The 26,223-nt window shown below is 40.2% G+C and overlaps 3 protein-coding genes across 3 annotated transcripts; all 3 read right to left on the reverse strand.

The window, feature by feature from the left end:
• Positions 1–29: 29 nt before the first annotated feature.
• seta (SET nuclear proto-oncogene a) lies at positions 30–5,352 on the reverse strand. The gene is made up of 8 exons (XM_062998862.1): positions 5,078–5,352; positions 3,419–3,476; positions 3,182–3,324; positions 2,979–3,082; positions 2,782–2,895; positions 2,505–2,675; positions 1,130–1,249; positions 30–861 (listed from the first exon to the last, which is right to left on the reverse strand). Exons 1-8 carry the CDS (start codon positions 5,148–5,150, stop codon positions 838–840), a joined length of 807 nt encoding a protein of 268 aa, XP_062854932.1. The 5' UTR covers positions 5,151–5,352; the 3' UTR covers positions 30–837.
• A 4,484-nt stretch (positions 5,353–9,836) lies between these two features.
• zdhhc12a (zinc finger DHHC-type palmitoyltransferase 12a) lies at positions 9,837–14,363 on the reverse strand. Its single transcript, XM_062998257.1, has 5 exons — positions 14,266–14,363; positions 12,240–12,376; positions 12,062–12,160; positions 10,978–11,144; positions 9,837–10,635 (listed from the first exon to the last, which is right to left on the reverse strand). The coding sequence occupies exons 1-5, from the start codon at positions 14,348–14,350 to the stop codon at positions 10,320–10,322; spliced, it is 804 nt and encodes a 267-aa protein (XP_062854327.1). The 5' UTR covers positions 14,351–14,363; the 3' UTR covers positions 9,837–10,319.
• A 1,936-nt stretch (positions 14,364–16,299) lies between these two features.
• On the reverse strand, positions 16,300–25,928 carry slc25a25a (solute carrier family 25 member 25a). The gene is made up of 10 exons (XM_062998864.1): positions 25,698–25,928; positions 22,548–22,674; positions 22,357–22,444; positions 21,525–21,642; positions 20,428–20,586; positions 19,164–19,316; positions 18,636–18,743; positions 18,363–18,530; positions 18,114–18,264; positions 16,300–17,574 (listed from the first exon to the last, which is right to left on the reverse strand). Exons 1-10 carry the CDS (start codon positions 25,854–25,856, stop codon positions 17,390–17,392), a joined length of 1,416 nt encoding a protein of 471 aa, XP_062854934.1. The 5' UTR covers positions 25,857–25,928; the 3' UTR covers positions 16,300–17,389.
• Between the last annotated feature and the right edge of the window lie 295 nt (positions 25,929–26,223).

Raw genomic sequence — 26,223 nt, forward strand, 5'->3', positions numbered from 1 at the left:
CAACTACCTTTGGAGAAATCTCAAACATGTTGTTGACATTGAGTTTTATTTTAAACAAAGCAAACCGAACAGCTAAGGTTCGCTTGTGGGAAGTACGAGGTTAGTAGAACATACATAACAAATCAAATCTAAACAGCGGGGGCAAAACTTACAAGCATGGGTAATTTCTATTTTTAAGATTTTATTTTTTCTTTATCAAAACATGTCAAATCTGATGAATGCTTATGAAACAATGAAAAGATTTTAAAAAAAATCCAAATCGTTTTCGAATACCTCCTTACCTCACTTACTGAGGCTCAGCCCTCCAGAACTAACAGGCCCAACAGAGTGGACAGGAATGAGCTCGTGGCTTCTTTGCTGCCGAAACCACAGACGGGGGGTAAAACTGAAATCATTAAGGAAGCCGCGAAGGAGGAGGCTAGAACTAGCACGTCACTATGCACCATGACAGTTGTTCATTTAACCACACAAAAGGAAAGAATTGTGCATATACATTTATATATATTTATAAAAAAGAGATAACCCTATTAGCAAGTCTACTCCAGACAGTGTGCTGCTGTAACTAGTGTTCTGCTTTTTTTAACCTCAAAATATACTTGGGGGGGAATCGAGATGTTAAACGCCACATCGGCAGTATTTTGCAGTCCGTTTATCGGGAGAGTCTCTTCCTGGGTGGATTTCAACATGGCACTGTCGGGATAGATGGACAGGAGGGGGAGCACGAACAAAAAACCGTGAATGGAAAGGAGAAGATGCTCCCGGGAGTAGCCAAAGAAGCAGGTGGGTTGTGGCAGACGGGACCAGGTAAGGATGGAATATGCTCGGGATGCTTCTTCTTCAGTCGTCCTCCCCGTCGTCGTCCTTGGAGGAGGAAAAGCGACACGTTAGGGTGCAGACAAAAGCACGGCGACCAATTCATCCTACTAAACAAAACACTGCAAGCCGTGTCTACGCAATTTCCATACTGGGTTTGTGCAGACAAATAAGTACCTTGTGGTTTAAGCAAACACTCTGAAAACAAGTTTCCTCCGTACAGACTCGGTGATGTTAACGCAACACTGTGCATTATTAATATATCAAAACAGCTGTAATCAGGCTTATTCTAAATCATGGTTTAGCAGGGAATTACCTCCCCTTCGTCCTCCTCCTCCTCTCCATCTTCCTCCCCTTCTTCATCTATATCCTCTAGACCTTCCTCGTCTTCGTCTTCATCCTCTCCTTCCCCTTCCTCATCTTCCATGTCTGGGACCTACACACACAAGTAATTAAAAAAAATTTAAGAACCAAATTAATCACAAACTAATGGTTATGCACATTTTTATTGCAAGAACATGATTACCAATAAAAACATTCATAAAATGATGTTAAAATTATTAAATCTAAATTAGTTTTGGAAAACAAGCCAATGTTAACAGCTACCCATCTTATTTAAAATGAGTCTGTTCACATTATCTAACAAAAGTGAGGATCTTCACCCGTTTATAATCCTGCCACTGAAAACAGGCGCTCATAATATGAATCATTTCTAGATGTAACTAGGAGCTCATGGGCCCCAGTGCAAAAAAAAATGTTGGGCCCCCTCAACAAATTGCATATTCTGATAGCTGATCAGAATGAATTAAACGTACTCACTCAGAAGTTAGACTTCAATCTAAATGCCTAATTTTACTTGACGAAAATATTGTAATATAATAATAACGACCTGGCGAGTGCTCGAGTTCATGTCGTGGAGGACTTTTTTTAATTGCGGTAATTAACTAAATTAAAAAAAATTAGGGCTGTCAAACGATTAAACTTTTTAATCGCGATTAATCGCGATGTAATGTTACAATTAAAATGGTGAACACATTTTATGCTAAATGTACTTATGTTAAAAACTGCTGGGACAAGAGAAAACTGTAAGGGAGTTTATTCACTCACATACTAGACAGTAAATGTCAGATTGTAGGTTAGAATTTCTCCATCAGCAAACATTGTAGATCAGCGGTGCTTCAGGTGGGATAAGGCGTAGTTATTGTATCAGACTTGTCTGTGGTTGTATCGTGACGATGGTTTGATGGACGTTTCTACACGAAGTGAGTGTGTTTTGACCCTTTGGGGCTTCCATAGTTCATGAACTAACGTGCTCGACTCAGCTTTCCGGTATTCGGTACAGAAGAAGAAGTTAATTAAGTGTAATAAAGTGTTCTGCTCCCGACAACTTGTGAATATAGCGTGTATTTATTTCTTTATTAAGCAAGTGCATCACTACCACGATCGGTTACATTATGTTAACAAACCGCAAATGAAAAACGGTGGCAAGTCCGACATTAAAACGTTTGTTCTACCAGTCGTGTCAACATGAACTAGAATTTGCGTTAATGGCACTAATTTTTTTAATCGCGTTAAATTGAGGTCGCGTTAATGCGTTATTATCGCGTTAACTTCGACAGCCCTAAAAAAAATCAATCAATCATGTGGTGTTTATTTAATAAGACCGTTTCGAAGACATAAGTGACATGTACCAGGTAGTACTGCAGGGGATTGGGCCAGATATCATCCTTAATGACCTCTCCCAACTCATCTGCTCCAGAATCTGAATGGTCAGTGAACCAGGTGAAAAAACTCTCGGGTTCTTCGTGTTGCCTCTTTTTACCCGCTTTACTCTGGGTTTGGCTGGAACGACTTGTGAGGTCCTTAAAAAAAAAAGTATATTTATTAATTTCTTCCATAGAGAGTTGAATTAAAATACAGTGATTATTTTAATATATATATATATATAATGTATATATATTTTTTTACCTTTCCTGGTTTCCATTTGATCTCTGTTGACTTGGGAGTCGGGTCTCCGCTTTCATTCAGGTGGATTTCTTTGGAAAGGACTTTGTTTTCAAAATACATGTTTTCATCAAAGTACTGTTGGACAGAAAAGTTCATGTTACACAAACTAAACTTTAAAGTCGCTTATGTAGAACATTTAACACAAAAATAAGACCTACAAAATCTATTCTGTATCCTGATTTGATGTCTTCAAACTCTGTTACTTCCACTCTGGTTAGATAATGAAGTGCTTCTTCATCCTCTTCACCAAGGAGAGCAGAGACTAGAAGGAACAATCGATTCTTATAAATATATCGATACCGATGATCGTTTGGGGTCATATATTAAAACTAAACACATCACAAAAGCATCGCTCGCTCACCTTGTGGATGATTCACAAACGTAGTGACCCAGAAGTTGGGGATTTTGGCAATAAGTTCTGACCGCTTTTGAAAGAATGGCTGGCGAAGCTTATTGTATTTCTGCTCAACTTTAAGGATCTCCTCACTGGCCTGTTCGTTCAGTCTGAATGAAAGAAACAAAGACGTTGTATTTAGTTACATACGAGTAGACAAAATGGATTTGCTTTTGTTGTTTTTTATTTAAACACAAACCTTACCTGTCAATTTCATTCTGTACTTCATCAATGTGCTCAATGGCTTCCTGCTGCTCTTTTTCTGAGGGTGCAAAAATAAACACACGTTATTTATACATATATGCATACACACTTATTTATTTATATATATATATATATATACCTATATATATATATATATATACATACTATATACAGCTTATCAAACTTTTTCCCTACTTTTTTTATATGCATGTATAGATAAACTATGTATGTGTGTGTATGTATGTATATATTTAAGAGTATATACAAAATATATAGAGGTATATAAAAATATATATTTTTTCATATATAAAATATATATTCATGTACACACATATATGAAAAGATTGAGTGTACATAGTGTATACATATATACTTTTATATACCTCTATATATTATTTATATACCTTTATATACACTTTTTATGTACACCATCATTCTTTTCATATATATATATATATATAGGAAAAGATTAGGTATATATAAAGTGTATGTATATAGTCATATATACACACACATTTACATTTATTTATATACATTCAATTACATACGTTCTTATATACATATACATTTTATATACCTTATCGATCTTTTTCTCTACTTTTTCTGTATCTGTGTGTATATATATACACACACACACATATACACTATATACATACATATAGGAAAAGATTGATAATGTATATATAAAATGTGTTTGCATATATATATATATATATATAAAATACACATTTCATAAACACTTTATCAATCTTTCTCTCTTTGTATACATTATAGAAACCCAGCATGTACTTCACCCCAGTCCAAATGGAAAGGGGGGGGGGGGTTATGTATGGGGTCCACATCTATATGTTAGTACTCACATTTATCTTTAACACACCTAAATCTAAATCACTCACGTGTCTTAAATAAACTGCAGTGCGAACACACGTTGTGATAGAAGCATCTTATATGCCAGCATCTGCACAGAGTCCGTGCTGGTGAGTGAACTCGTTGTTTAAGTGTAAAGGGGGACGAGACGCCGCTTCCTGCTGCTCGGGCCGCGTGGTTTAAATGTGCCGAGACTTGGTGAACTTCACAAAGCTGGATCTCTCACAGACGGATCCAGACAAGAGTGTATACTCATCACTGCATCATGTGCAACTTCAACTGGGTTTTAAAACTGGGGAGGAACGTGCGAAGGAAAAGAGTTCTCTGTGGTTATTCGGGTGCAGAATGAGATGTCAGGCTAGGTGGCTAGGTTCATCATGGCGGAGAGATTGCTCGCACACAACAATAAAGTAACGAACTCGGTGCACTTAGTGGTTCGTCCAGTGTGCAGACACAATTCTGTGTTATTTATCCTGCTCTGGTGAGATCTGCGCGTTCAAACGAGACGATCTGGACGATTATGGAAGCCTAAACGCGTATTAAAGTCAGACTTAATGACAATGCAACGTTGTAGTAGCATTAGCACGTAGCATAGCCAATATGGCCCCCAACCGCCGGCGATTTTCTCCCTTCACATCAACCGGTCATAACCCACATAACACAGCCGCTAATGTTAAATTAGAGTTATTTAAATTGAACTCGGGTGTAAAGTGCGCCCTAACGAACTCCGAAATAAGGAAAGGGAAAGTAAAAGATGGCGATGCTAACGGCTAACAGGGCCGCGCTACTCACCGGAGGTCTCGTCCGCTCCGTCGTGGTTGGAGTTCGGATCCTTTTTACTCACTTTAGCCGCTGAGGCAGACATGATTCGACTGTTTAACAAAAGCTGAACGTTCAGAGAAAACAAGCCGCGGTCTCCTTGCCAAACTTATCGCATGAAATTCTCCTCTTCGGACGCGAAGTGAAAGTAGCACAACAAACAAAAAAAAATGAAGTTTACCGCGAGCGAACGTGCTAGCCTCCCTCGCGCGCGCACTACTGTAGCACGAGCAGACTCCACTCACGCGCTTCTCTATAGGGGAGAGCAGAAAGCACGCACCCGCGCGCTCAAACCCCGCTCGCGCTCCACGCCTCCGTCTGATTGGTCCGCTCGTGGAAGGGAAACGCCCACACACAAGGGCGGGATTACCTCAGCAATCAAAACACGGTGGTGCTCAAAATGGATCCTACAGAGTACAAACTTTACTAGGATGTATTGTACACAGGGCCAGAGTATCATTTGTAGTACATTAAAACCACCTCCTTGTTTCTACACTCACTGTCCACTTTATCAGCTCCACTTACCATACAGAAGCACTTTGTAGTTCTACAATTACTGACTGTAGGCCATCTGTTTCTCTACGTACTTTGTGAGCACCATTTCATGCTGTTCTTCAATGGTCAGGATCACCACTAGGGTTGGCAACTTTCAGAACTGGAAATAAGGCTGTAACACCCTGGGCTGGCGGAGGGCATAGGGTGGGGGGTGTTTACCTGAGCGGGAGGTGTTTAGGCGCCTAGGGTTACGCCGCCATAGGTAACATTATTTCTCAATAGTGCATACAACATTTTTTACATAAACCATCTGAGGGCGGCACGGTGGCTTAGTGGGTAGCACTGTCGCCTCACGGCAAGAAGGTCCTGGGTTCGAACCCCAGGTGCGGCGGTGTGGAGTTTGCATGTTCTCCCCGTGTCTGTGTGGGTTTACTCCGGGAGCTCCGGTTTCCTCCCACAGTACAAGGACGTGCAAGTGAGGTGAATTGAAGATACTAAATTGTCCAAGACTGTACTTGATATAAACTTGTGAACTGATTAACCTTGTGTAATGAGTAACTACCGTTCCTGTCATGAATGTAACCAAAGTGTAAAAACATGACGTTAAAATCCTAATGAACAAACAAACAAACAAACATAATCCATCTTCACACTGACATGCAGTCCCGGTTCTGGACTGCTTTTGCTTTGGGGGGGCAGTGAGAGGGTCAATGCCCACCCCAGCGCCCCCCTAGCGCCGGCCCCGCTTGTGTTACTTTAGTTTCGCCCTAAGCCGGAAAAATATGCGCGATGCGCTCTGCCCACTGCGCTACTCAAACAACGGTGTATTAAATAGGTTTTGTTGATATCCCTGCGCACACACAACGCGTTACTAAGACTAAAAGTGAACACTACTTAAAATAATAACCAAACGCTTTCTAATTCCCACTCTAGCAGCAGTTTCCTTCTGTTTCATACACGTCGCCCTGTCTCAGTCCAATCTGCAGCATTTCTCTCCCATTGGTAAAAATACGGAACAAAGTGCGTCCCGTATCAGTTGAACACGGAACACAACGTTTAGTTTCCAAATAAGGAACGATTCCGTTTTTACGGGATGGTTGGCAACCCTAATCACCACAGAGCAGGTATTCTTTAGGTGGTGGATCATTCTCAGCACTGCAGTGACACCGACATGGTGGTGGTGTGTTAGTGTGTGTTGTGCTGGTATGAGTGGATCAGACACAGCAGCGCTGCTGGAGTTTTTAAACACCATGTCCACTCACTGTCCACTCTATTAGACACTCCTACCTAGTCGGTCCACCTTGTAGATGTAAAGTCAGAGACGATCGCTCATCTATTGCTGCTGTTTGAGTCGGTCATCTTCTAGACCTTCATCAGTGGTCACAGGACGCTGCCCACGGGGCACTGTTGGCTGGATATTTTTGGTTGGTGGACTATTCTCAGTCCAGCAGTGACAGTGAGGTGTTTAAAAACTCCATCAGCATTGCTGTGTCTGATCCACTCATACCAGCACAACACACACTAACACACCACCACCATGTCAGTGTCACTGCAGTGCTGAGAATGATCCACCACCTAAATAATGCCTGCTCTGTGGTGGTCCTGTGGGGGTCCTGACCATTGAAAAACAGGGTGAAAGGGGGCTAACAAAGTATGCAGAGAAACAGATGGACTACAGTCAGTAATTGTAGAACTACAAAGTGCTTCTATATGGTAAGTGGAGTGTAGAAACAAGGAGGTGGTTTTAATGTTATGGCTGATCAGTGTATATATAGTGTTACAGTGGTGCTTGAAAGTTTGTGAACCCTTTAGAATTTTCTATATTTCTGCATAAATATGACCTAAAACATCATCAGATTCATTATTATACATTATATTAAACATAGGGAGAGTGGTATGTAGGCTAGTGGGTAGAGTATTGTACTATAAATCGATCAATTGAAAGGTTGAGAGTTTGAATCCTGGCACATATCACATGCAGATTTGGTCTTGGTCTAAACGTAATATAAATATTAAAAGTTTTTGCCTCATGGAATCAGAATCTTTTTTGCAGTTTGTAACTCACTTTTTTAAAAGCAGCTCCTTTCTTGCATTAAGTTGTTGTAGTTGCTGTTGGCCTCTTGGTGGCTTCACTGATCAATATTTTATTAAATCAGGTCATCCAGTTCGGAAAAACAGTCTGATCTAGGCTAGATGTTAGTAGTGCCATACAGTTTATATTCTTAATTATGCTTTGAATGTTACTCAGAGGAAGAAGAAGAAGAAGACCTTTATTAGTCATTTATACTTATACACGTGTACAGTACAACTTTGCATATCCCATGTTTGTTTGGAAACTGGGGTTAGAGTGCAGGGTTAGCCATTGTTTATTTTTTAATATTTATATATTTTGTTTATGCATTTTTTCCCTTTTTTTCTCCCGAATTTTAGCGCGTCCAATTGCGTCATGCTTCCTCTCCACGAATGCCGAGCCCTGCTCTGATTGAGGAGAACGAAGCTAAACCATGCCCCCTCCGACACGTGGGCAGCAGCCGTATACATCTTATCACCTACACTTTGACGAGTGCAGTGCAGCTAAGCACTGTGTACAGAGAGACACACCCTGAGAGCACTCTTTTCTCATCTCTGTGCAGGCTCCATCAATCAGCCAGCAGAGGTCGTAATTGCACCAGTCATGAGAGAGAGACCCTATCCGGCTTAGTCCCGCCCATCTGAACAACAGGCCAATCGTTGTTCATGTGGCCGCTCAGCCTTAGCCGGCAAGGCAGAGCTGAGATTCGATACGATGTACTCGGGTTCCAGCATGTGTTTTTACCACTGCGCCACCTGAGCTGCCCCAGGGTCAGCCACTGTACGGCACCCCTGGAGCAGAGAGGGTCAAGGGCCTTGCTCAAGGGCCCAGCAGTGACTACATGGCAGGGCTGGGATTCGAACTCTTAATCTTCAAGCTGATAGCCTAAAGCCCTACCCACTATGGCTACCACTGTCCCTACCACTGAGGGATAATTAAAGCAGCTGAATTTATTAATATTAATTTATCCATCTTCCAACTCTGGCCTTTCTACAACTTTCTACATCTAAATGAATAATCTGCATTACCATGAACGTCTAGTAACAAAAATCCTAAACAATGTTTTAATCAGAAGTTATTAAACCTTGATCTGGAAGATGATTGACAAGAGAAATACCTTTTATGGCCTTTAGTCTGATCCAAATCAGATTAAAAATGTTATTTTTACCTTGATGTTCAGGGTTGTAATTATAGTGTTTAAGATACAGATAGAATATGTGTTAATGGGCAGTTATGGTCTAGTGGTTAAGGTACTGGACTAGTAAGCAGAAGGTTGCTGGTTCAAACCCCACCACTGCCAGGTTGCCACCACTGTTGGGCCCTTAAGCAAGGCCCTTAACACCTAATCGCTTAGACTGTATACTGTAAGTCGCTTTGAATAAAAGCGTCTGCTAAATGCCAAAAATGTAATGTTTCCAAATTGGAAACTCTTTGCTTATTATTGTTATTATTTATAGGCACTGTCTGAATTTTGGAGCAACATATTCTACCAAGTTGCCTAATAGGGACAGTGGTAGCCTAGTGGGTAGAGCTTTGGACTATCAACTGGAAGATTGGCAGTTCAAATCCAGGCTCTGCTATGCAGCCACTGTTGGGTCCTTGAGCAAGGCCCTTAAACGTGTCTGCTCCAGGGGCGCCGTACAATGGCTGACCCTGCGCTCTGACCGCAGCTTGTTTGGAAGCTTGTTTGTATGCAAAGAAAGAATTTCATTGTACTGTACACCTGTATGTGTATATATAACAAATACAATACTTCTATCTAAAGGGCGCAACATTAAACAATCAGACTTTTTCTTAAGCAGAAAAGTGAAACGTTCTCTGAACTACACTCAGAAACACACTATATAATTTCCTGCAGTCATGGAGAACAATATTAATTGATAAAACAAGAGGAAACAAGTAAAGCTCCTGCTTCACCACCACAGAACGGGTCACCAGGAGCTTTATTTATCTAGTAGGAACACTTAAACACTTAGCAGGTCTGAGGGAAATGGAAAATATGGATCAACAGGACTCATTACGGCTAGAGGTCAAGGGTAAATAGCAGCTAAAAAATAAGAAATGAATGCAATTTATAGACATAAAATGTTTATTTTTGATACAAAAGTTTTATCTAAAAATACATCAGAATAAAACTCATTAGATTAACATTTCAAAAATACATTGGAGTAAAAAATACTAAATAAACATTGTAAAATACATTGGAGTAAAAAAAAAAAAAAAAAATTAAATAAACATTCTTCTTGTACTTTTAAAAATGCTATGTGGATTATGGCAGGTGGTTCAGAGGAATTTAACTATCTATAATAACACTTGCATATTTATTTCTGTTCCACCCTTTGACTACAACTTTGTCAGTATTACATTAACACTTTTGACATTTAGCAGACGCTTTTATTCAAAGCGACTTACAGTATTGTGACAACATATTATCTAAGCAATTGAGGGTTAAGGGCCTTGCTCAAGGGCCCAACAGTGGCAACCTGACAGCAGTGGGGCTTGAGCCAGCGACCTTTCAATCACTAGTCCAGTACCTTAACCGCTAGGCTACAACTGTCCCTATCCTCCAAAATGTGTAAAAAAAAAAAAAAAAAAAGTGCTGTAATTCATTACCTGTTTTTATTCCCACTGTGAGGGGTACAAAAACTATCACACAGCACAGCTAGTCCCTCTGGAGTACACCTTTTCCCAGGCCACAGTTCCACCCATGCAAAAAAACTTCCACAGATTGCAAATCACACCCCTGTCAAAGGGACTCTTTTCAGAGTCGAAGGATTTAAGATAGGAGATCCGGTAAAATGACATGAACTCCCATGTGGTGGTGTTAATGGCTACGAGGTATAAATGTGAGCTCAGTAGCAGCAGTACGACGAAGGAAAAAATCCCCGTCACGAGCAGGGCTCCAAACAGCAAACCGTTCTGAACAAACCACTGCCTCCAGGTGGATGTGACGGTGAAGCCTGACCTGGAAGGACACATAAGACTTATGAGTATTCCTGAATATGCAAAAAGGTAATATAACTAAAGATACACCGATCAGCTCTGGTTAGAATTTTTAATCAGAATTGCTGCCATGATCCACAAAGAAACAAACTTGACATAACATGGTGATCTTTTACATACTGGATGTTAAGAATGTTTCTTATATCTATATCTTTTGTACCATAATTTGGGTAATTCGAACGTAGCAAGGTCCTGCTGAGTGGACTACCCACATATTTTGGATTGACTAGATTGACCACATGAGAGGTGAAGAGTGCTTAAGATCATGTAGGTCTGGTGTCATGCGTGTTAAACATGTACTTACCAGGCAGCTTGCAGCCCCCAGGATAAAGCCAGTAACTGTACAAACAGATACAGCAGGAACCACTTGTGATTTTTCTCTCCGACACAGTTGTCTAGCCAAGGGCAGTGATGGTCAAAGCGCCGGACACATTTTTTACACTTCTTACAGTGTTTTGCCCTCATTGGTTGCTGTAGAAAAAATAGAAATAGTGCACAAGTCTTATTAAATCTGCTTTTTTAGTATTTTTGTTTATGCATTTTCTCCCCTTTTTCTCCCTTTTCAGCGGGTCCAATTGCCCGATTGCGTCATGCTTCCTCTCCACTAATGCCAACCCAGCTCTGATTGAGGAGAACGAAGCTAACCCACACCCCCTCTGACACGTGGGCAGCAACCACATGCATTTTTTCACCTGCACTAGGCGAGTGCTAATGCGGATCAGCACTGTGTACGGAGACTCAAGTTAAATGTATTTGTATAGCGCTTTTTACAATGAACATTGTCTCAAAGCAACTTTACAGAATCCAGGACCAACAGACCAAAAACACCTGTTGAGCAAGCCGAGGGCAAAAGTGGCAAGGTAAAACTCCCTTAATAATACAGGAAGAAACCCTGAGAGGAACCACACCCTGATCAACGCACTCCTGTGCAGGCACCATCAATCAGCCAGCAGAGGTCGCAGTTGCATCAGCTACGAGGAGACCCTATCCGGCTTACTACTACCCCACCCCTATATGAACAACAGGCCAATCGTTGTGTATGTGGCCCCTCAGCCCAGTCGGATGGCAGAGCTGGGATCTCGAATACGTCGTGTGTGCTAGCGTGTGTTTTTACCGCTGTGCCACCTGAGCGGCCATTAAATCTGCTTTTTGAACACTTCATCGCAAAAAACGAGGGTGAAATTGATTAATACGGATTACACTTAATATGTCAGGACAATTAATATGAAATAAAAGTGATAAAAATGAAAGTACAGGTCTGTCCGAAAGCCACTGGTGCACCTTTGAATGCTGGCACCAGCACTGACCTCAACTCACTGGGTAAATGTGTAAAAGCATGCATAAAATAAATATACTGTATGTATTTTAATGTAATAATGAGTCAGTACCAGGACAAAGCAGTAACCACAGCGTCGCTGTCGTGGAAGACTATCACACTGTGTTATCATTTGCTCAAGTTCTTCAGCATTACTGTCCACAGGAGCAATCTGTGTGCAGAAACAGAGAATCCACATTCAGAATACTGTTGTGGATCAAAAAGGTGTTCTTTATAATGTTTTTATTTACCTGAGTATCACTGTCAAAGAGAACGTAACCAGGGTCCATTAGTGACACGGTGAAATACAGAATAACTGACATGAGGACGATGGCACCAAACAGAACAGGTTGGAGTAGTTCTTCCCTTTCCTCACGTTTACGAAGATCTGTTTAAACAAAAAAATAAATCATTACTTTTTAAACAAGATTTTAACACACTTAAGCCTTTTAATGCTCTGCTCAACCATTTAGTGAACTTACTTTAAGTCTAAATACTTGGGAAAAAAATAGCTGTATTTTAATAATCTTGTTTGGGTCGTATCTACTTCTTGGTTGACGTGTGGTAAACTTAAAAATATTGGTAGATGGTTTAAAAAAACAGCCTTTCTAACCTATATGTCAACATTTTTGGTAGAGGCTCATTAAAAACACTTTGTGCTCCAGTAAAATATTATTAATTGTTTGTTGTTGGTGTTGTCCCAAGAAACGAAGAAATGTTAAGAAATAATTGTGTATAAATGATGTTTTTAAAGGACATTTTCAGATTAGTCATTGGGATTTTTTGAGGGTTTCATTTTGATCAGTTTATCAGAATGTATTTATTAAGGAGCTGACTTTTTAACTAAATCTATCAATCCTGAAAATGAACGCTAATGCAAACATGCCTCACATGGTAACAGATCTTCTCATAGTTTTGATTTGTTTGTTTATTAAGATTTTACACACTTTGGTTACATGACAGAAACGGTAGTTACTCATTACACAAGATCAATCAGTTCACACGTTTAATGTCAAACACACTCATGGACAATTTGGACTGTGGGAGGAAACCGGCACACCCGGAGGAAACCCACGCAGACATGGAGAGAACATGCAAACGCCACACAGAAAGGACCCAGACCGCCCCACCTGGGGATTGAACCCAGGACCTTCTTGCTGTGAGGCGACAGTGCTACCCACAGTGTCACCCTAGTTTTGATTTGTTCATTGTTTCCAGTTTACTTCCCAGGCCAGTCACAGATGCTGTATTTTTATAGAATAGTTTTCTGTACAATAAAATTCCAACAATCATGGAAATCAGAGCTGTAAATTGGCTGTTCTTGTGACTTTTAAAACATATCTGCATTTAAAGTTGATGAACATGCCTTACTTACGATTTTTATTATTTAAATGTTGGTTGATGAACTGTTAAGTCACATAGTATCATCTGAATACTAATGTTATATAATAAAAGACAGTATATTTAAGTGTGCTCCGGACCAAATATGAAAAGGACCATCCAGACTGTTATCAGCAACAAGTCCAAAAGCCAGGGTCTGTCATGGTATGGGGCGTGTCAGTGCCCTTGGTAAAGGTCATTTACACTTCTGTGATGAAGCATTAATGCAGAAAAGTACATTGAGATCTTAGAGCAACATGTGCTGCCTTCAAGACGTCGTCTTTTCCAGGGACGTCCAGCATTTTTCAACAAGACGATGCAAAACCACCTGCTGCACACATTACAAAGGCATGGCTGCGGAAGACGAGGGTACGGGTACTGGACTGGCCTGCCTGCAGTCCTGACCTGTCCCCAATAGAGAATGTGTGGAAAAACGACGACCCCGTACTGTTGCACATCTTAAGACGAGTTTGAAGGAAGAACGAGACAAAATAAAAGCTGAAACACTAAATCACTTGGTCTCCTCGGTGCCAAAATGTCTTTTAAGTGGTGAAAAGGAACGGCGACATTACAAAGTGGTAAATGCTTTACTGTCCCAACTTTTTTGGAATGTGTTGCAGGCCTAAAATGCAGGAATGGATGTTTATTAATAAATGAAATAAAGTTGAGCAGATAAAACATAAAATATCTAAGTCAAAGTAAATGTAAGAAACATTTTGGCATTTTCCATACTGTCCCAACTTTTACTGATTTGGGATTGTACTAAGGAACAACCACATTTTCATTTTCATAAACTATTAAACATTTGTCACCACTACAGATATTGTTTTAAACCGTTTTTATCTTTCTATATACAGATTGTACAGCATGTTGTTCTTTATTAAAGAATTATTTTACCTGTGTTATGAAGAAACAGAACTACAGTCGTGAGCCAAGTCACAACAACATGAGTGGTTCGCACTAAACAGCCAGATTTAAACATATTTAATTCAATCTAGAACAACTAATCAAAACAAAGTAGTAAAAATTAATGTCTGAATTCGTTATAATCTACACAACTTTATAAGATTAAATTAAAATGAACTTTAAACGGTTTAAAACGCTCGTTTTGATTGAAACGCTGGTTCATCCGGTTCAGAAGTTCATTTCAAAATAAAAGTCGTACACCTACATTGGGTATTTAGCCATAACATTAAAACCACCTCCTTGTTTCTTCCATTTTATCAGCTCCACTTACCATATAGGAGCACTTTGTAGTTCTACAATTACTGACTGTAGTTCATCTGTTTCTCTACATACTTTTTTAACCTGCTTTCACCCTGTTCTTCAATGGTCAGGACCACCACAGAGCAGGTATTATTTAGGTGGTGGATCATTCTCAGCACTGCAGTGACACTGACATGGTGGTGGTGTGTTAGTGTGTGTTGTACTGGTATGAGTGGATTTTTTAAATACCGTGTCCACTCTATTAGACACTCCTACCTAGTCGGTCCACCTTGTAGATGTAAAGTCAGAGACGATCGCTCATATATTGCTGCTGTTTGAGTCGGTCATCTTCTAGACCTTCATCAGTGGTCACTGGACGCTGCCCACAGGGTGCTGTTGGCTGGATATTTTTGGTTGGTGGACTATTCTCAGTCCAGCAGTAACAGTGAGGTGTTTAAAAACTCCAGCAGCGCTGCTGTCTGATCCACTCATATCAGCACAACACACACTAACACACCACCACCATGTCAGTGTCAGTGCAGTGCTGAGAATGATCCACCACCCAAATAATACCTGCTCTGTGGTGGTCCTGTGGGGGTCCTGACCATTGAAGAACAACATGAAAGGGGGCTAACAAAGCATGCAGAGAAGCAGATGGACTACAGTCAGTAATTGTAGAACTACAAAGTGCTTCTATATGGTAAGTGGAGCTGATAAAATGGACAGTGCGTGTAGAAACGAAAGAGGTGGTTTTAATGTTATGGCTTATCGGTGTAGATCACTTTATTAATCCCATAGGGAAAGTCAGTTATAACAGGCTCTATAAACAGAGAGCCAAATCATGCAACCTGATAGTGGGCTCAGTGTTCAATTATGTCCCAAACCAGTTTAGTGTTATACAGTGTGATCACTGCTGGTACAAATGATCTCCTGAATGAGTCTGTTGCTGAAAGTGCTCTGCTGTCTGACTAGCAGGTCATGGAGGGGGTGTGAGGAAAGGGGAGAGCACCGTTCCCTGTGGTGCTCCAATGTTACCAATCAGGCAATCAGACTGGCAGGTTCCCAGCTGCACATACTGGGGTCTTTTAGACAAGTAGTCCAAGACCCAAGCGATCATGGTTTTTTAAAAAGCAGGCTTATTCACTTTTCATTTTAATGAACATACTGTAGCTTATATTCCAAACTCATCTGATATACCTTATAGTAGTGCTTCGTGTAACAGTGGTACTTATTAACAATTTGAGAATCACTGAACTGTAATGTTAGTTATTTGACCAGCATGTTAGATTGGTGATTCAGACAGGCTACAAGCTTATGATGGTCAACCTAGCCGGTCGTTGCTCTTTACACACACACACACACTCCACATAGGTCAGGGCTTATTGCAGACCACTGGAGTCCATGCCAAACTTCCCATGCAACAAATGTAGTCTGGGCTTGATCCAGGTCAACTGTGGTGCAATGTTTGCACAGGGAATACCCAATACATGCACTGATCCAGTTACCACATCTGCAAATCTGAGTACATGTCAACATCTGGCATGGACTCATTTGACCATCATGATACATAATGGTCCAGACTTAGCCATGTACTAATTCAGATACAGTCCAAAATTAATCCAAATATGGACCTTTATTCATTTAAAATACAGACTCCAAGCCAGATCTGGAGTCAAGGGGTATGAATACGATCAGAATCGACTGTAAATATAAAATTCACACAACTTATGCATATGAAAGTCAAAGTTTATTTAATCATATTGACACATTAAGAACACAAGTATCTGTAAATGGGTAAAAATTATAAATATAAGACACCCATAAGTGCTACAACTGACAGTCAAGATTTTCATTAATATACAGACACTTACATAAGGCAAACTTGTGAAAGTCCTTTGAATTATAACTCACTAAAGTACAATTTAATTTCCTAAAAATATCTTTTATAAATAGTCAGAGAGTTAGAGTTACATACATGTGTACCCTGCAGCACTTTCACATTGAATTCTTTAATACTGGATGTTTGTTCTGTCTTGAATTTCTAAATATACAAAAAATCTGGTCCCAACATTTAAGATTATCAACAATCAGCAACATTTTTCTCCCCAAAGTGACAATTAAAGTGCATTAATTATTTTATAAACAATACAGAAAAAGCTTAAAGCTATACGGTGAAATGCAATTCATGTATAAATGGTAGAGCTGTATTCAGTTGCTTTTAGGCTTATTATTGAACACATAAGCACAGCAATCTTAATATGGCTCAGTGAATAAAATACAAATATGTGGTTTACATACATATTCAATACATTGTGGCTGCAAATAAACCTGTTACCAACATTTGAGGATGATTCGGCATGTGCGTTTTAGTGTTAACTGGTAAAGACTTTACTATAGTTCACCACAAGACATTGATAATGCAAATAACAGAATATCTTATTATGTTTATGAACATGGGAACAATTCAATCGACAGTGTAAGCAGGCGAGCATAAATCTCATAGATTAACCCACATTCTTTTAGCAGCACTATGTAGAGAAAGGCACTTTGTGCACCACCACGGCTGTAGCCTGGTCCCTTATTTTAGACAAACAAATAGTACATAAATAAATAGAGTTCATTTTGTACACCTAGGGTGTCTTCTTTCTATAAATAAAAGTTGTTCACATTCACAGAATGAGATGCCTTGCTCACATGCCTGAGGTAGTCGTTAAACTTCTGCCCATCATGTTCCAGCTCGCAGTCCTCTCCCTAAAGGGCAGAACTAGGGCTTGTTCCAGAACTACAGCTTGTTCCAATGCGATGCTGTTCGGATTCATCTTGACTGCACACCGAGAGCAGACTTAATGTGTTCGTACACCACATAACTGATGCTGACAGCCGGGATGACCTTCAGAAAGTTGGGGGTCAGGCCCCTGTACAGTCCGGATGGACCCTCAGTCTTGAGGATGTGTTTGAAGAGCCCAGACATAGTGACCTGGCTGTTGCCTTTTACTGTGGCTACAAAATACACAATAGTAAGATCAGTGAGGATTAAGTTAAATGTCATTGCAGAAAAAACAACATATTATTGAAATACAGTGCCTATAGAAGGTCATAACCTATTATTCCATTTTCCAATTAAATGTGACCAATTGCCCAGTTCATGCTGATGAGAAAAATCCATATAACTATGTTGCCACCACCTTGCTTCACAGTTACTCTTTTTATATCTCTGCTGCTCTGCTATAAAAACCTTATGTTGCTAATTCACTCACTCACTGTCTTAACCGCTTATCCATTTAGGTGGATAAGGGTTATCATATGAAAATACAGGGCAGTTGTAACCTAGTGGTTAAGGTACTGGACTAGTAATCGAAAGGTCACTGGTTCAAGCCCCACCACTGCCAGGTTGCCACTCTTTAAATGCTGAAAATGTATATAAAGCTGGAAAATGTTTATTTTCAAGGTATACTGTGACAAAAGGATTTGGATAGGGTATGATTTCTAAAGGCACTGTGTTAATTCTAGTGTATAAAATAATTCAAACAAGAACCTACCTTGCGCCTGCATGCGCGTTCGCACTAGAGCTAGAGGGTAGCTGGCTAGCTGTCCACATGTACTGGAGATGGTTCCACAGCTGAGAAGAACAAAAACCCCAGGATCGGCATGACCGCCACCGTAATGCTGCAACCAGGTATTTTTCAGAGTCTGCAACAAAATCAAAAGTCAATAATACATCAAGAACAGGAACCAAACTACAGCAACACAAGGAAGCAGCAAAATGATGTAATGCCTTTCCAACCAACCTCATATACTGCCAGATCGATGCCAGCGTAAGGGATGATGCCCAATATGTTTGGCACATAACCTTTGTAAAAGGCCGCCAAACCCTCTTTTTTCAGTATCTGCTTGGCACAGTCTGAGATTCCCTGAAACTGCCCACTCTTTCTCAAAGCAAGACGGATTTTAAGAACCTATGGGGGGGAAAGAAAAACATGGTCAATATGCTCCAATACAGCTTGGTTTAAAGTAAACAAAAAAAACTGGTAATATTGGGTCAAAATGTGACTGCATTTTACCTCCATAGGGTAGATGGTGCTCTGGGCGATGACTCCTGCGAGAGAGCCAGCCACGAAGCGTTCCAGGATCCCCAGCGTCTCGTTATTGCTCCCCATTAGTCGTTTGATCTACCAAAATAGAGGAAATAATTTAAATTACGAAGGTGGATTTAATACACAACAATATATGTTTTATTTATTTATTTATTAGGATTTTAATGTCATGTTTTACACACTTTGGTTACATTCATGACAGGACAGGTAATCAATGGCCACACAAGATTCATCAGCTCAAGTTTTTTGTATTTTTTAAATTTTGTATCTCCAATTTACCTCACTTGCACGTCTTTGTACTGTGGGAGAAAACCGGAGCTTCCGGAGGAAACCCACACAGACACGGGGAGAACATGCAAACCCCTCACAGAAAGGACCCGGACCGCTCCACCTGGGAGTCAAACCCAGAACCCGCAAGCTGCGAGGCGACAGTGCTACCCACAGAGCCATCGTGCCGCCCAAATATTTGTTTAAAGAAGGGCAGAAATGAATTACCTGCTCATACGCCATGAACTTGAGAGCGGTCTCGGGGGCAATCTTGATCACGTTAATGCCATTCCCTCGCCACAATGACCTTACTCCTCCTTCTTTGATCATCTGGGTGAGTCCACTCATGATGCACATGTTGCTGCTGCGAGAGCCATGGACCTGATTAGAAACAAACAAAAAAAAAATCAGGTTTTGGGATTGACAGTGGCACAGAAACAATCTAATAACATGCTCTAAATCTGAATTATTGTATTTATGGCCTTATTTATTTATTTTTTTGAGTTTTACGCCACTTTATACCCATGATTGTGTTATTTACGGCATGTTTCTATTGGTCCATTTATATTTTTGTTTTCATTTTTGTTCCTGCCAGGAAGTTTAGGATTGCTCTTGTGTTTTCTTGGTTGAGGGTTTCTTTAATGGTTTACACCAGGTACATGTAGCTGTTGTCTCTCTCTGGTGTATTTGGGGCATTCGATCAGAATTTGCTTTATTGTGAGCAGTGTTTGGCATCTGGATATCTAAAGCAGTTTTTGTTGACACTTGTCAGACTGGCTACAGCAGCAGTGGATTACGTCAACATAAGTCAACCTTTAAGGATCTGGTAATAACAAACCCATAGTTTTACCCATACCTACAGTTCTAAAGTGTCCCAGTGTGTCATCGGTCACAGGCTGTGAACCGCTAATCTAAAATGTCAGGAATTAGTTCATTACAAAGTCAAATATTAACCTAACGATAAATGGGTGAAAGTTTATAGTCCACCATAATGTCCCAGTTAAACAACAGCATTGACGTAAAACTGATTTACGCAAGACAAGTAATTTCTAGGACAGTAGGGAGGGTATGCTAGCTTCTTAGATCTTCACTGTAATTGGCTGTGTACTGGTATGAGTCCATGGGCAGATGACAACAAGACCCTCAGTTTGACACACAGTACAGATTAAACAGGCTAAAGCTCTTGGACAGTAACACTGAATTTTACGTCAGATGAAGGAAGATATCCAGCACACATGTAAACTTAAGTCTGATTTACGCAACCAATGTATTTCATTGATTTACTTATTTATCAGCAGTCAATTACAGTAAAGGCCAAATTTCAGGCTTTGATAAAGATGTGCCAAGTATCAGAGGTCATTATATCTCAAGAAATAAGCCCATGAGCATGCCAAGGTTACTTGTTTAGTACTTCCAGTAAGGCCTTGTGTGGAAGGGGGTAGAGTCTGAACTTAAGGCTTTTCTGCTATAGGAATGTAATAAAGTCATCTACCTGCATGAGCACTTTAAGACGGTCCAGTGGGGCAGTGAAGGTTCTAGACACAGCTCCAGCAACCCCACCCGCCACCAGATGCCTCCACCACATCCCAGTCAAGTGCTCCTCAATGGTGAACTCATCTGGAACCATCAGGTTCTCACCCACATCGAATATCTAAAAACAGAGGAATATATAATATAATTATAGACTTTAATGCACAGAGTTGTTATTTTAAGATTCAGACCAAACCCAAACAAATCATTAAATAGATAAAACACATACAAATCAGTTAAACGTGCAGTGAGACTTTGGGGATTGTAAATGTTTAATCTGACACTCTGTTTTTGGGTTTCAGCAAATATATACATATCCATACATCAGTTATTTATCTAAAGTGCAAACAATAGTCGAATCTTGCTAAGAAGCATATAAATAGTTCATTTTCCAAATAAAGCTTTCATTAAATAATGGTTAGCTATAGTTGCTGCAAACTAACAATGCAAAAATAAAATCATACACACCTGTATAAATCTGTATAAGTCATAAACTCAATAGTTTTCCAAAAATAAATGCATTTAATGTGCTCACTACTGTTATTACTGTGCTCAGAAGAGTTGGTACACCAGTTAGACTGCAGCATAAATACTGATGAATAGCTAATGTCTAAGTTGTCTATGTTATTATGCATGTGATAGGGATAGCAAGCCAGCTAATATCTAAGTGGCATCCTGCACATGCTTGTCCCACCAGCACCGAGATGAATGTACGAATAGCTGAACGGCCAAGCAGGTCACATGGATGTCGGCAGAAAGGACACCTCAGAATAACTACAGTTCACTGGCTGCTATTCAACACCTATTAAAGCAGACCTTTGATATGGATCAGGATATCCCATCTGGACCGTCACACGCTAAATGTCACACTGTGCAGACCCTTTGCTCTTTAATTCACTGTTCTTAGCTGTCACAGACACGTGTTTGAGTCTTAATGTCAGGATTAATATTCGCCTTGGTTTAATCTGTATGCATTTTCTTTGCAAAACAACCAGTGCTTTTATAACTAAGTTGTTTTGTAACTAATTAACGATAAGATGAAAATACAGTTCTACTTACTGTAGAGTGCTTCCAGTACAGGATGATTTCTGGAAAGTTCTCCGTAGATTTTAATGATGGATAGTTCTTCCACTCTATTCTATTCCAGTCGATGGTCATTGTTCCATTACTGTCCATGCTGTGAGGTAAAAGCATAAACATACAAATGAATAAATACACAGTATATTATAGATATGCTAAATTAACTAACCAATTGAACTCCATACGACATTTAAGCTTGGTCTTGCACATTTACTATATAAACTTTAACACATTCTCCACACTAATCTTCTAGTCTATGGCAACGTGTGCCATTTAACTATTTACTATTATTTTGTATATTTATTAATTCACTCATCCATTCATGCAACCTCACTTGTAGTGTTGACTTGCTACAGCTATACAATATATGTGAAATACAGTTACCTTGAGGGTCTTACTGTTGTGTTTGTGTATGTTCAGTTTCTGTATCTGCACTGTTATTTGTACACTGTTTTTTGTTATATTTTACATTTGAATTTTTATAGTGTGTACTTCTATTGCTGTATAATGCTACTGGGGCTTTCATTTGATTTGGGATCAATAAAGTATCTATCTATCTATCTATCTATCTATCTATCTATCTATCTATCTATCTATCTATCTATCTATCTATCTATCTATCTATCTATCTATCTATCTATCTATCTATCTACGAAATAAGTAAAGAACAGACTGATGGTACACAAACAGGCAAAAAAAGAAGACAATCCTTTTAAAATAAATAGTCTTAATTAAAGAGCACATTGTGGGACTATGACCAAGATATCAAGACTGCAATATATTCAGCGTTTTCTCAAACACTAACACTTACCTCTGCAGAACTTTTTCAGCTTGCTGCAGGGATATATGGACACCAAGCCCTTGCAACGACTCAACAATCTCATTTGCTTTGATTTTCTCTGCAGAAACCAAACAAAAAGCCCAATGAACAAGAGCCAAACATACAGTCCATACAACCTAATTTTATAGGCTCTTGTGTTTTAAATAAAGGCAAACCCATACCGGTTTTCTTCCTATCCAGACTTTTGAATACGAGCTTCAGGTCCTTTTCATGGTCTTGTAAGTAGTGGACAAATTCATCAAATTCCAGCTGGCCATTTATGTCTTGTTCCTTCGTTTGGGTGATTTTCTGTTGAAATAAACACGTAACACATATTTAAAATTAATATTAAAGTTTTATTATGCCTTAAATACCTGACCTGGGATCTGACTCTGGGTTACATGTGGAAAGACAAATCACATGACAAACAGCTTTTGTTAACAAGTGCCAGTCCAACTTTACATAAAAAAACTAATTATATATGTAAATTTCAGCCACTGTACCTTTCTTCCACAAAAAGTTAATGGGCGAAAAGGTAGGAAATACCCTGGACAAGTCGCCAGTCCTTTACAGGGTAAACACACACACCTAGGGGGATTTTTAGTATCTCCAATGAACCTGGAGAGCCTGGTGGAAACCCACGTAGACACAGAAACTCACAGGTAGGACCCAGACCGCTCCACCTGGGAATCGAACCCAGGACATTCTTGCTGTGAGGTGGACAGTATTGCAGAGCAGCATTACTCCATTTTAAATATTTAATAATTCATCGATTATGTTAATTAACCACTTTGTACTGATCAGATGATAAGAAATAATTAAGATAGGTTTTATTGTTTATTTTTTATTCAAGTGAAAAATGCTTATAAATTTAAGTTCAGGAGCGACTGGAACACACCAGTGTCCCTCATCACATGGTCTAGATCTAACAGTTTGATACAAAGCCTATACAGGCCTACAGTGTATCACAAAAGTGAGTACACCCCTCACATTTCTGCAAATATTGTATTATATCTTTTCATGGGACAACACTATAGACATGAAACTTGGATATAACTTAGAGTAGTCAGTGTACAGCTTGTATAGCAGTGTAGATTTACTGTCTTCTAAAAATAACTCAACACACAGCCATTAATGTCTAAATAGCTGGCAACATAAGTGAGTACACCCCACAGTGAACATGTCCAAATTGTGCCCAAAGTGTCAATATTTTGTGTGACCACCATTATTATCCAGCACTGCCTTAACCCTCCTGGGCATGGAATTCACCAGAGCTGCACAGGTTGCTACTGGAATTCTCTTCCACTCCTCCATGATGACATCACGGAGCTGGTGGATGTTAGACACCTTGAACTCCTCCACCTTCCACTTGAGGATGCGCCACAGGTGCTCAATTGGGTTTAGTCCATCACCTTTACCTTCAGCTTCCTCAGCAAGGCAGTTGTCATCTTGGAGGTTGTGTTTGGGGTCGTTATCCTGTTGGAAAACTGCCATGAGTTTTCGAAGGGAGGGGAACATGCTCTGTTTCAGAATGTCACAGTACATGTTGGAATTCATGTTTCCCTCAATGAACTGGAGCTCCCCAGTGCCTGCAGCACTCATGCAGCCCAAGACCATGATGCTACCACCACCATGCTTGACTGTAGGCAAGATACAGTTGTCTTGGTACTTCTCACCAGGGCGCCGCCACACATGCTGGACACCATCTGAGCCAAACAAGTTTATCTTGGTGTCGTTAGACCACAGGGCATTCCAGTAATCCATGTTCTTGGACTGCTTGTCTTCAGCAAACTGTTTGCGGGCTTTCTTGTGCATCAGCTTCCTTCTGGGATGACGACCATGCAGACCGAGTTGATGCAGTGTGCGGCGTATGGTCTGAGCACTGACAGGCTGACCTCCCACGTCTTCAACCTCTGCAGCAATGCTGGCAGCACTCATGTATCTATTTTTTAAAGCCAACCTCTGGATATGACGCCGAACACGTGGACTCAACTTCTTTGGTCGACCCTGGCGAAGCCTGTTCCGAGTGGAACCTGTCCTGGAAAACCGCTGTATGACCTTGACCACCATGCTGTAGCTCAGTTTCAGGGTGTTAGCAATCTTCTTATAGCCCAGGCCATCTTTGTGGAGAGCAACAATTCTATTTCTCACATCCTCAGAGAGTTCTTTGCCATGAGGTGCCATGTTGAATATCCAGTGGCCAGTATGAGAGAATTGTACCCAAAACACCAAATTTAACAGCCCTGCTCCCCATTTACACCTGGGACCTTGACACGTGACACCAGGGAGGGACAACGACACATTTGGGCACAATTTGGACATGTTCACTGTGGGGTGTACTCACTTATGTTGCCAGCTATTTAGACATTAATGGCTGTGTGTTGAGTTATTTTCAGAAGACAGTAAATCTACACTGCTATACAAGCTGTACACTGACTACTCTAAGTTATATCCAAGTTTCATGTCTATAGTGTTGTCCCATGAAAAGATATAATGAAATATTTGCAGAAATGTGAGGGGTGTACTCACTTTTGTGATACACTGTATATATATATATATATATATATATATATATATATATATATATATATATATATATATACAAGCTGTATATATATATATATATATATATATATATATATATATGGGTAGCACCGTCACCTCACAGCAAGAGGGTCCTGGGTTTGATCCCCAGGTGGGATGGTCCGGGTCCTTTCTGTGTGGAGTTTGCATGTTCTCCCCGTGTCTGCGTGGGTTTCCTCCGGGAGCTCCGGTTTCCTCTCACAGTCCAAACATTTCCAAACACGCTTTTATGCAAAGTGACTTCCAGAACTGTGACAGGATACAGTCTAAGCAATTGAGTGTTAGGGGCCTTGCTGAAGGGTCCAACATTTTGCAACCTGGCAGTGGTGGGGCTTGAACCAGCGACCTTCTGATTACTAGTTCAGTACCTTAACCACTAGGTTACAACGTCCCAAGACATGCAGGCAGGTGAATTGGAGATACAAAATTGCCCATGAACTTGTGAACTGATTAATAACTAACGTTTCTGTCATGAATGTAACCATGTCAAGTGTGTAAAACATGACGTTAAAATACTAATAATTAATATGTAAATGAATAAATATATAAATAAATTGCGTCACAGAACAAAGATCATTGCCGGCATTTTTTGTGGAACTCCTAATATGGGCATATGGAGTAGCGCATGCGCACACAACATACCGGCATTTCCAGAAGAATGTGACTGTGACTCACATGGCAGAAATGTCATTTATATTAAATAAATCACTTCACTAATAGGCTTGTTAAGTAATTTGTATAGATCTTACCTTTCTCCAGTTTCGATAGGTCGAAAATTCCTGCGACGGTAGAAGGACGCTGAGTTTAAACAGAGTTTTCAGCTCTAAAGGTAATCCATCCGACTCAAAGTACTCAACTTCAACCCGGTCAGAATTAGTGACGGGCACGTAGAGGCACAAACACAGCATTTCAGACTAGTAAAAACAAACTTAGAATATATAAATAAATAAATAAATAATTCAGGCAGATCCTCCCGTTGTGCTGTACACAATTTAAGTACGCTCAGGACGCTGCTTAACGCTATAAAAGAACCACCGCCTCTCCTGTATGACGTATGTTCCCAGAGCTTACATCTCATTGGCTGGTGCTCATGCGTAGTTACTCGGTACCAGAGCGGTAGAGAGAACGGCTCTGCTCGGTACTAGTACAGTGGGGGCGGGACTCTGACGTCCAATTTGACCAATCAGCTTCGTTCTTTCGGCAACAACCCGCGTGTAAACCAGAGCCGTAGATAGAGTTGCGACACTCCTTGATCTCGCCGCTACGCGGTCACGT

The sequence above is a fragment of the Trichomycterus rosablanca genome, chromosome 7 (assembly GCF_030014385.1).
Source record: "Trichomycterus rosablanca isolate fTriRos1 chromosome 7, fTriRos1.hap1, whole genome shotgun sequence".
Classification (NCBI taxonomy): Eukaryota; Metazoa; Chordata; class Actinopteri; order Siluriformes; family Trichomycteridae; genus Trichomycterus; species Trichomycterus rosablanca.

Coding starts and splice junctions, on each gene's coding strand:
- zdhhc12a (XM_062998257.1), bottom strand. CDS start 14,350: ATGTTTAAATCTGGCTGTTTAGTGCGAACCACTCATGTTGTTGTGACT. Junction 12,161..12,239: donor TCTTTGACAGTGATACTCAG/GTAAATAAAAAC, acceptor TTCTGCACACAG/ATTGCTCCTGTGGACAGTAA. Junction 10,636..10,977: donor TGGGGGCTGCAAGCTGCCTG/GTAAGTACATGT, acceptor GTGTCCTTCCAG/GTCAGGCTTCACCGTCACAT.
- seta (XM_062998862.1), bottom strand. CDS start 5,150: ATGTCTGCCTCAGCGGCTAAAGTGAGTAAAAAGGATCCGAACTCCAAC. Junction 3,325..3,418: donor GTACAGAATGAAATTGACAG/GTAAGGTTTGTG, acceptor TCTTTCATTCAG/ACTGAACGAACAGGCCAGTG. Junction 2,676..2,781: donor TCAAATGGAAACCAGGAAAG/GTAAAAAAATAT, acceptor TTTTTTTTTAAG/GACCTCACAAGTCGTTCCAG.
- slc25a25a (XM_062998864.1), bottom strand. CDS start 25,856: ATGCTGTGTTTGTGCCTCTACGTGCCCGTCACTAATTCTGACCGGGTT. Junction 22,675..25,697: donor CCTATCGAAACTGGAGAAAG/GTAAGATCTATA, acceptor TTATTTCAACAG/AAAATCACCCAAACGAAGGA. Junction 18,265..18,362: donor TCGATCTGGCAGTATATGAG/GTTGGTTGGAAA, acceptor ATTTTGTTGCAG/ACTCTGAAAAATACCTGGTT.